At 39.6% G+C, this 11,609-nt stretch overlaps 1 protein-coding gene across 1 annotated transcript; it reads right to left on the minus strand.

The window, feature by feature from the left end:
- Positions 1–1,214: 1,214 nt before the first annotated feature.
- Positions 1,215–11,603, minus strand: LOC104909620 (spastin-like). Its single transcript, XM_010706853.1, has 4 exons — positions 11,509–11,603; positions 7,564–7,647; positions 6,282–6,365; positions 1,215–1,351 (listed from the first exon to the last, which is right to left on the minus strand). Exons 1-4 carry the CDS (start codon positions 11,537–11,539, stop codon positions 1,230–1,232), a joined length of 321 nt encoding a protein of 106 aa, XP_010705155.1. The 5' UTR covers positions 11,540–11,603; the 3' UTR covers positions 1,215–1,229.
- Positions 11,604–11,609: the final 6 nt, after the last annotated feature.

The raw sequence follows: 11,609 nt of genomic DNA on the forward strand, positions 1-11,609 counted from the left end.
AAAGGTACAAAAAAAATCAGAAGGAATGGGTTTTAAGAAAATGTTCATACTGAATCAGATGGAACGTGGTATCTACTCTCATGTAGATGCACACATGTATGCATTTGTTCATTCAATCTTCTGCCAGTCAGCTAAAAATACAGGAGACGTAATGAATCATTTAAGATAATGTGTTCTCAAATTCTATTTAAGTAGGAAATTATACCTGAGAGCCGTTTTTACTAAACCTTTTTTGACAACTGCCATTTTAACAGGAAGACCACATACCATAGTCTAGAGTTGCTGAATAGAACAGTTTCACTAATTTAACTCCTTGTACATCAAAACATACAAAAACAAGCTGGAAAAAGACTTCAGAACCAGAAATGGAATGGAAAAAAAAAAAAACTTATAAACCACACAATTAAGCTCAACTATTCTAAAGCCTGAATACTGCTCTTTACTCTGGTAGGCAAGCCTTGTGAATTCTATCGCTTCTTAGCTCACTATTTTACTCAACCTCATCATGGTCTACTGTATACCTTTCCATTTGAGATCATGATTATGACAATCATGATTATGACTGCTGGCTTAAAACATTCCTTGGAGACAATTCACAAACCTCATAGCAACTCTACTTCTACACAAACAGATGTTTGCTTCTGAGAATTTAGTATTCCTAGCTCAGTCTTCTGGCAAAGGATAAAACCATCCTTCTACGACAAAAAACACAGTTGTCCCCTCATCTCTCCCCCTCCCCACCTTAACCTTAAAAAGCATATTGCTTTTGCAGATTATAAATCCCTATATTTTAAAGGAACTTAACATTAATGTACATTAATTTGTACTCCATCCTAACCGAAGAGCTGCTTATGTAGGCACAATATATAATATATATATATATATATATATATATAAAAATTTATTTAACACTTTCTAAAACAGGTTTAATTCTATTAGGTATATAACATCAAAATTTATTTTCTGAAATGCAGTATTCATAAGTAGTTCCAGATTCCAATACTTGATTTAATGAAGAGGGTGCAAGAACAGTCATTTTAAAGACAGAACTGCATACTACAAAAATAAAACAATTTTGTCACAGACACCAATAGAATGAAATGTATTTTCATAGTCTTTAAAGACAGAAATATGGAATGGATTTTTAAAAGGTTTGTGGGGCCAGAACATAGCATTGCATATTTTTTTCCTTGTAACACACCAGAAACTGGAAAATATCCCCTGAATAGTTAGGTGCTGGGAAAGCCAAACCCACCTGACTGGAGATGTCCATTGCGGCATGCCAGGTTAGTACTGTCATTATAGACCTCCATTTGCGGCTTGGAAATTTGCAAATCTGCCTGCAGCTTCTCTACACAGTAGAAAGAGGGAGAGGGAGAAAAAAGGACAAAACAAACAAACAAACAAAAACAACAAAAATGAACCAAGAAAACTCATGTATGTTGAACAAACAAATGTCAACTTTGGCTTTGTTATATTCAATATCGGGTTAAAAATAAAAGGAGTATTTCTATCTATTCTACACAGTTAGCAAGCTAGTAAGAAAATGCTGTCAGTGCACACATGACTGAAAACTGCTTAAAGACTAGCCACTTCTGGCTGAGTTCATTGAAGCAATCTTCCCAGTTTAGTGACTGCAGTTACTTGCCAAAAGCAGTGGACAGGATTAATTTAATTTTATCTACTAAGATTCGTTCTGATGGCCCATTTCTGCAAGTCCTCCCCAAGGCCTTACTTTTGATCAACTGCAAGGAGTTTACAATTTTCTACATATTAAATGTTTTGCTGAATCAGTTGCACCCCCATTTAACAAAACCTTCACTGATTCAAGGAAAATGCCACACATATCCTCAAGACGTCTTTCAAGGTTTCCATTTAGAATTATTGTTGCCCTGGAAGTCAATAAAATTGTCACGCAAGCTGAGTTCTCTAAGAGTATTAACTTCAGAAACATCCAAATACAAGATTTATAGGATTAAAGATTAAGGAGAAAGAAAACAACTCCCAGTCACAATAAACTATCCAAAGCACAAAGCAAAGGTGCAAGGCTACAGCCTACGCTAATCAAGAATTATGTCTCAGGATCATTAATTCAGTGCAGCTCACCAATACTGCTTTTACCAATGCTCTCACTTTGCAGCCCCTTTACAAGCTCTCCCACTTCTATCTTGCACCCAACTCTACCCCTTTTGTAAAAGCAAACAAACATCAGTAAGGCTGCAAGGCACATGTCACAAAGAAGATGTAGGAAAACAGGCAGCTAAGCAGAGGATAGAGGTCTTCTGGCAACATACAGGAACTTAATACAGAAGAAGCTGAATTCTACTGAAAACACTCATGCTGGATAGAGGGAGAATTCAGAGCTTGCAGATCACAATCAATAAGCAAAATCATTTCCTAAATTTCACTTCATCTATTACAGTTTTTTCCACTTCTTTTCTTCTTTTACCTGCTCACAGTCATTATACATTAGCTTCCCCAAGAAATATCTTTAAAACTATTGAGTGTAAAGATGTAAAGTATTAACATCCATCGAATAACATCCAAACTGAATGAGATGCAGTATTGAGTGAAAAGTCAGTAATTGTAGGAAAGTGTGAAAATACAAAGTTCAGATTAGTACATGCACCCAGAGTTTATTATGTTGCAAGTTGGGTAGAGTAAAACAAAGAATACTGGCTGCACAAGAACAGCTGCCACCCAGCACATGCTTTGAAACTTCATTTCTCAGAAAAGCTCTCTGAGCATGACTGACTGTAAACACAGGGAGCACAGCACAACTGAAGGAGAAGGCAGAATCGTCTATTCCCTTCCCAATGACGCAGTCTAACTGGGAAGCACACCAAATTTTGGGAAACAAAATTAGTATTCAAAGACATGGCAAGATACTAGATAACCAGTTAAGTTTTGGGTAACATTTCTCAGCTTCACAAAACACACACAAAAAAAGCCTCTAGTGAGTAAGTATAAAACCAACTGGCTTGGGCAGGAATTCAGAAAGCCCTATTTGCTTCAATACTACAGTTTCAGACTGGGGTTTTACCATTTTTGCTACACTTCCAGAACAGTTTCATGTCTTCAGGAATTCCAGAACTGCAACAACCACCAAGCAACCCAACTGCTGTCCACCTTCAATTCACACTACTCCTCCCAGCATGTTACATATTAACATGCAATTTGAATATGGCACATGAAATTACATAATACAAACATATCACCTTTCTTCAATGGCAGAATAGCTGCAGAAACCTCCAGAATAAAGACGAAAACAAGTTGAGCTATTAAATATTATCTCAGGGAATTCAGAGGACTCTATCACTGTTCATTTCAATGTTTTCTTCCTAGAAATTGGGAAGGCTAACAACAGTTTATAGAATCTCATTATTTCTCTTTAATGATAAAACATTGGCATAAACCTACCAAATAAACACTGCTGTAGCTGCCCTTTTATCTATGTAGCATTCCAAGTAATGTTTTCTTTTCCTAGAAATCAGTTATCACATAACACAACCCCGAAGAAAAGGCACCCTCACCTCCAAGAAAGCGGGGTTGTCACAAAAGGTGTCTGTTAAAGTTCATGTCCTTACCTGGCCAGAATTATTACCAGATAGTGGACTCATGAAAAGTATCTAAATTATGTGCCATATACACAGAAATACACTTGTGCATTCAACAACCTGTCCCCAAACAGAAAATCTCCCCAAAATGGGAGAATACATATTCTTAGTAAACACTTTCAGCATTAGAATTGACTTGCATTGTGCCAGACATTGCAGTTATCCATTTTTAGCAACAGAAAAATGACAAGTTTTATGTATTGATTGGAGAAAACAAATAACTTCCTGTGACTCTTAAATGTAGCAAATATAATGATCCTAACTTGGGTGATCAGCCATCCTGGAGAGATCAGGTCTGTGAAGGTTATCAGAGCAGGATTTATCCACTCACCTTAGCAGCCGCACAGCTAACATCTCCTAAACCAAATCCCTATCAAAAAAGGGGACATCCACCAACACCAAGTGGTCAAATTTGATAGCCCCCTGATGGGCAGACCAATGGCAATAGCAAGTTCTGCTGGCTAAGAGACTGAGTCACCTTGAGGTTCTCCAAAGCATACCTGGAATAACTTCAGCTTCCAAACTGTGTCACAGTAAAACTTTAAACAGAATTCAATACAGTAATTTACACTCCAGATGCAACAGGGATCAAAATAGGTAAGTAGCTACATCCTCTTGTTCAAATGTTAAAAGACCAATGCCACCATCTTCACCTTTTACTGATGCCCCAACGCTTTGAAAGACAAACACTGAGTACTTCTAAGTGACAGTTAAAACCCAAATATAGAAAGCAAAAATTCAGTTATATTACTGGCATCACTTTGACTGACTGAATAAAATTTCAGTTTAACGATCTGCATTTGCATCTTTGTCTGTCAAACAAAACAAAATATTTGACATTTTTGTCTACTTTAAGTCTGTTTTATCTTGCTAGCTAATGCAGTAAAGTACCACTGAGAAATAGAGAAAACTCCCAAGGGCAAGAAAAAAAAGTTCACTCTTGAACTCTTCAGACTCAATTCATGGACAAATGACCTCACTGAATCCTAACAACTCCAACAGCCTCAGGTCCAGTTCAGTTGCAAAAGCATCTACAAGCCACCAGAAAACTTCTGGATATCTGTTACTAAAAGTAACGAGTTACATTTAGAATAACACATACAATTCAACTCTATATTACCTTAAATTTCCACCAACTCCATGTAAAATGATGTGTAATTTTAAAAAAAGCTTTAAAATACTTGAAAGTAGGTTACATGTTATAACAAAAATTCCTTAAATAGATCCATAATGATGAAGCTTGTAAGATGTAACGTAGTTGGAAAACCTCTCAAAACATCTTTTTCTTCACAGAGGGCAAATGACTTCACTTGCTCCTTCCTAAGCTTTGCTCTCACATATATTGTTGGAAGCAGATTGAGACTCTTGTTCAGTCAGTTTGCACTAAGTTGAACTAAGTGCTAAGCTTGGCATAATTTCAAAAAAACGTATTTGACACCAACTTATGCAGTAAACACTGTTCTATTCATTTACCTCTCAACCTGCACTCTGAATGAAGAATCCAAATATCATGTGATCACACATTATGGTAGAAAAGATGAAGATACCAGCTTGACCTCACCTGAGTACAAGAAAAACCCAACAAAATAACACAGCCACTTTCCTAGACATACAAATACAGATAAAAACCTACAGCAAAGCAAAGAAGCTGGAACCTTGACTACATGTTCCCTCCACATTTTGAGGAAAAGGGCTAGGAGACACCTGGAATACAAGGGGAACAAAAAGGATTCACTTTCTTGTGGCTGCCATAACATCCCCACCAGTCACCATTTACAACGACAGAATCAGAAAGCACAAGCAGAAGGAAGAACATCAGTTTTCCAGCTGCTCTACATGCTCCTAGGAGGGCGAGTTAATGAAAATGGAAACACCACAGTGCAAGATGAAAGCTACAGACATGCAAGTTAAGCCCAAGTACATTCATTTGTTAGTTCTCCCTAAAAGAACACTAAATATCCTTATTTCCACTTTATTGACTGAACACATTTCCAAAATTCTCAGGTTGGAGGATTTTGGAGGACACCACAAAAAGCTGTGGATTTGTAGGCTGAGGGGATAAATTTTGACTTCATATCATGGACAGTAAGATGACATTTCCAACCCTCCCTGTTTACTCTGACCATTAACAGCTTATACGAACAACTCAATTTTAATAAAGCCAGAATTGTGCAATATCATCCTTCCAAAAAGAAGTGATCTCACCTACTAGACTTAAAATAGAACACTAATAGATAAAGATCACAAGAATTAGTATTTCACAAGCTTATGATCTTCATAATGCTAAAGAATTATTACTATAGTACATACCAATAATCAGAATTTTTTATGTGACAGCAAGTGCACTATTAGTGCTGACTGTGATCAGCAACACATCGTAAGTTTTACTACAGTTCTGGTACAGAAACCCTAAACCAACTCCAACATAGACAACATTTCCCCAGTGTACAAGTTCAGAATGTTAAGCTATAAAGCCTTCTCAGTAACTTTTACACCTAGTTTTGGGGCAGGAAATTTCAAAACTCAACAGCATTGAAAAATATTACTTAGTTTGAAGATCCTACAGACAATGACTCCTTCACTATAAATACCACAAAGACATTTTAGACATCAAGTTGTGCAAATAACGAGAAACTTTCCAAAGTCATGAATTTTAACTGGTACCTAAAAGCTGCAAGCGATCCTTGGCCATTGCCAAATTTGTCATCATTTTAGACTGCAGACGTCGAGCCCGATCACACTGATCACCTTACAAAGAAAAATCAATGTTAAAACTTGGCAAATTAACTTTTTAAACTGCTAAAACACTGACATCCAGCCATCCATCTTTCTCCCACACCTTAGCTACCCCCTCCACTAAGAAATAACTAATGAAGTTTCCTATTTTATCAAGATTTTCAGGTTTGTTGCTGCAATGTTTCACAATACTGCTCATAGAGAGGTGGACATCTATTCTCTTATATCTCACACCGACCTAATATACGCTCCTTTCCACCACATTTTTCTAAAAAACAGTCAAATAAAATAGGTTTTAAGAAGCTTGAGAAGTGACTGAGAAGCAAATACAATTCAAGATCACCACTATGATAATATGAAGAGATTTAAATTCAGTTGACTGTGTCCCTTTACACTTCAAAGTACTCAGAGTTACAGATATTTATATTACTACTTCTTTAAAATAAGATCTGTTCAAGCTGAACTTTTTTTTAACTACACAATTTAGGCTGTATCAAATGCCAGTGGTGATGTTGCACAGGTAAAACATCAGCATACGCTGTTCACAAAAATTTCTGAACACACCTGAGGAACAAACCAACGGTCTGCTAAAGCAACCCTGGAGGTTTTTTCTTTGTTTTTAAATTATTTTGTGGACAGAGATCCTTAGTTAACTTTTCACTACAACTACTTCTCTGTGTTACATACAGGTTCCTATGCTACAGCTCAAAATGTTTCCATATACACGGATAGCTTACTTCCTTCGTTGGAAGTGCTCAGATATTCTGGCACAAGCTATCCAGAAAGACAATCTTAGACTAAGTCAAGTCAGTGGGGCTTTTACTGTTTCTTCCTTGTTTATACTGCAGAGATTACAAAATTCTGAATAAGTGAGAACATGAACTAATTCAAGATTGCCAGCTTTGGCAAACCATATCAAAACACATAAAGGAAATGCCAAAATATTAAGAAATTGAGTATTTTACTCACAACTTTTTTTTTTAGATGAACTGATTTTGTGATATCTGAAGCAAGAGTTCCATTACAGACAGAACATTAAGGCAGAACAGAGAAATGGACCAGTGCTCACTCACAGTTTAAACAAGAATGAGAAACAGCAAACCATTCCTAGCACCTACCACATTTAGCAGTTATATCTCATTTTGAGGAAGCCATAAAGCAGTACTGATCAATAAAGCAAATCTTTTTCACAAACTCAAAACTGGCTTACCTTGACCAACAACTAAGACAGCTATTCCTCTTTCCAGTTCTTCAATTCCTTTCTTATACCATTCAACAGCTTGTTCCTTTTGTCCTGCTTAAAAAGGAAGTGAACCCATTATTTTATGTAACGGATTAAAGTTCAGGAATGCTTCCATATAACGCCACAAAACAAGTAAAATGAAGGAAGATTTATTTGAACAAAATTCTAAGAAACACTTAAAGGGACACTGTCAACTTCATATCTATTTCTAGTTCCAAATAAGCTTCTCTATTAACTACAGGTATCACACCAGCCTCAAATCACTTTCACCTGGAAAATAGCTTGTCTAGCTCAACGAGATTGCTCTCCCGGGGGGGTGGGGGGGAGGGAAGAAAAAGAAAAAACCTACACAGAAACAGAACCACAACAGAAATGGTGAAATGTGGATTTTTTTCCCTTCTGAAACATCAAAACAAGACATGCATGTTAATCTTCCAGGGATACCTAATACTAAAGTAACACTAGAAATATTGAAATTCAAGAAGAAAAGCGATGAGCTTGAGGTACTATCCACATGATATCAGATACTTCTGGTTCAGTTTTGTCCAGAGCAGTTCATTTGCCACGGATATATTTGTTGTGTTTTTTTTTTCACTCTATCATTAAATTGCCGTATTGCGGGTGTAGGTCAATTTGTCCATGAAGTAAAATACACATAGTCTTGAAAAAAAACAAGTCCATCAGCATGCCTACATCTTGCCTGTTTTATCCAGCACTATGAAAACAAATGATCTCTTGAAAGAAATTCAGATCTGCATAATTCCTCCCTTCCTATAGATATCCTGTAGTCAAAAGCTATCTTGCTGCATACTGATAGGTGCTTTTTCAAGTTAGCAGTGCCATAACTAAGCATACCTTTCCAGCAAGGAATATAGACTTAGTTATCATACTTAACGTGCTGACGAGCACTAAGAAGCCCGTAGTGCTAGAAGAACAAGAAATACCTAGAACGAAGTCTTCAGATACTACCTTGGTTTCAGAAGAGATAACAAAAGTATTCATAAATGCCAGCTGGTGGTGATCGTGTTGCCTCTTTATTCAAATCTTTCTATAACTTCAGTCCTAGGTGTATTTTCTACAAAATTTCAGTGCCAGAAAAATATTTCAATACATTTCTAGAGAAAAACCTTAAGATAACTCCTTCTCCCTGTCCAGATAAAAGCCCTTTTATTAACTTTTGGCAGATTTTCTTGTGCAGCTGACCACATACTTCACCCTCATTACCAACACAGAATGCAGGAGCAGCACCTTGGGAATCATTTCATTTCTGCTCTTTTTTCACCAGTCTCACACACCCTGACTGTTAAGAAAAGCTATGAAAGTGAAATAACAAAAGCTGTGTGGCTACCATCTCTCCTGCAGCCTTTTTTCTTTACATTTTTCCTTCTCACCTACAAAAATAGTGTCAACTGCAGTGCAAGTTTAAAGCTGCTTACAGCCATTAGAAAAGAAATGTGAAGTGATTCCAGCCACCCTTGCTATTGCTCGAGTCACTTTGCTCCTTTGAGGAGCAGTCCAGGTGTGCCAAGCACATCATTAAATCTCACCTCCACCTTCTAACAGAAGGAAGTTCTGAAAGCAGAGCACCAACTCAGCTGCTTGCAAGGGCAGCACTGCACCCACGCAGAACCACTTACACATTTCCAGGGGCTAAGGCATGAAAAAAGCCACACTCCTCAGAAGTCACTGATTCACTGTAATGAGATAGTGTTCCTCACAGCAGCCTGTGCTGCTGTGTTTCGATCTGTGACTGAAGTCTTGATAAGACACTCGTTCATTTTGACTGTCACTGAGCAACACTTGCATAGCCTCAAAGATTTCTTCTGCTCACTCCACTCCCCCAGAAAGAAGGCTGGAATGCACACAGAACAGGACAATCGACTCAAACTGGCCAAAGAAATACCATGTATCATGTAACATCACTCCCAGAAATAAAAACTTAGGTAGAGGAAGAAGAAGGCAGATGTACTTGCGTGGAGGGCTGGCTTTCATTGCTCAGAACCTGGCCGGGTACAGCTCTGCCTGGGGGGAGTTATTAAGGGAGTGTCTTTGTGCTATGTGTTCCCCTCCCCCTCACTCCTTATATTCTATGCCCACAAGTCCTCACTTCTACCCCTCCTGCTCTTTATCCACCCCTTTCCACTGGCTGGCAGCCACCACACCATTCTTTGGGGGCGGACTGCCCAGAGAAATACAGGGTACTGAGCTGGAATTTGAAAATACGAAAACATTAACACTAATTTTCCCAAAAATATACAAGCATAACAACTATCCAAAGTGATACTGTAATTACTGAGCTTCCAGAACAGCAAGAACTCCACATAATTGACACGTTAACTAATCCAGAAATTGCAACCATTTCATGTACTACACCTAACACAGTTTTTACTGAAACTTACGAAAAGCTATTTAAATAACAAACAAGTTAGAAGGTACAACATACAACAGTGGTATGAGCAAAACAGATGAGCAGACAGTCAATCTGTGTATTAAAGCAAACCGAGCTCCTTCTCGGTGACATAGCTAATGCAATTGTGATTGCTGTATTAGCTGTAAAGACTGCTTTCTTACTAAGTACACACCTTGTGTAACTAACTCAAATATGACAACTCTAAGAATACCTATAAAACAAGTCAACGACAAATGAAGATCTGCAGGTTCCCCCTCCCAACCAACAAGCCACCTGTTCCATAGCTGCATCTTATATCAGCAATTCAGCCATGGCCACTGCACAGAGCTACCATCAGCACCACTGAGCTCCTTACATCTGTTCTGAGCTGACCTCAATGCACACACAGTGCTTTCCTCTCCCCAGAGCTTAATGTTGCCACTCCCAAACCCTCAGTGCAGCAGAGCTCAGACGGTATGCTCAGCAGGCCACTTCCAGCAGAGGCCTATTGCAACGGTTTCAGTGTTACTGCTTCTTTAGGATGCTGCACTGACAGCCCAGTCAAAAGGGTAGAGCGAGGTCTGCTGACGCTCCCTAAGGATTTTAGAACATGCACAACCCACAGGGCTGCCTCTGGGTGCTGACAGTTGTGCTGTTGTATTTAAGCCAAACATTCAGGCTGGAGAAGTGAAGGCTCAGCAGATACCTGATGGAAGGTGACCTTCTGGTTCTAAAAGGAGCTTATAAAGCAGGAGGGAAAAATCAACCATTTACATGAAAAGAGGGGAGATTTAGGTTAGATGTCAAAGGGAAAAAATCTTTGCTCAGAGGGCAGTGAGGCCCTGGCACAGTAGCCCGGAGAAGCTGCGGGTGCCCCATTCCTGAAGGTGCACAGGGCAAGACTGGATGGACCCTGGGCAGCCCGAACTGGTGGGAAGCAGCCCTGCCATGGTAGGTGGGTGGGACTGGTGGTTTTCGAGATCCCTCCCAACCCAAACCATTCTGTGATTCTGTTATTCATGTAGCTAAATCAAAAACTTGAGTAGAACTGCGATTTGGTTGGGCTATTTTACCCTTGCAGACAAAAACAAGCACAAAAGACAGGTGCAGCACTCTCACCTCTGCATTCACCTCCCTGAAGCCCACCCATCAGTCATACTGTGAGAAGTGTTTTTTTTTTTTTTTTTTAAAACCAGAGAAAGCCTGTCAAACGTAGAAATAAGAGCAGATCAGCAGTTGCCCAAGCAGGAGCCTTTTCCCAGTGACTCCGAACAGGCTGCTTACGACGTCTGTTCGTCGGAGTGAGTCTTCAACGCGCCCACCGCTCCTCAGCCGTACCTCGAGGGCTGCACCCACCTCTCCGGCCCAGGCGGCCGGAGCCAGCTCCACCCGCACCCCCAGGGCTACGAACCGAAGGCCGTAATTAAAGTTACGGGGCCGCCCTTCCTCAGAGTCGCTCCCGACCCGCAGCCCCGCACCGGTCGGGACGCACAGCGGCCCGCGGGCGCTGCCGCCGCCCCTACCTCTCTCGTCCTCATCGATGCGCAACGCCATGGAGATGCACTCGAAGGCCCGTTTGTGGCACGCCCGCACCCGCTCGGCCGCCCCGCCGGGCTCGGGCGCG

Source organism: Meleagris gallopavo, chromosome 2, assembly GCF_000146605.3.
Source record: "Meleagris gallopavo isolate NT-WF06-2002-E0010 breed Aviagen turkey brand Nicholas breeding stock chromosome 2, Turkey_5.1, whole genome shotgun sequence".
NCBI classification, from domain to species: domain Eukaryota; kingdom Metazoa; phylum Chordata; class Aves; order Galliformes; family Phasianidae; genus Meleagris; species Meleagris gallopavo.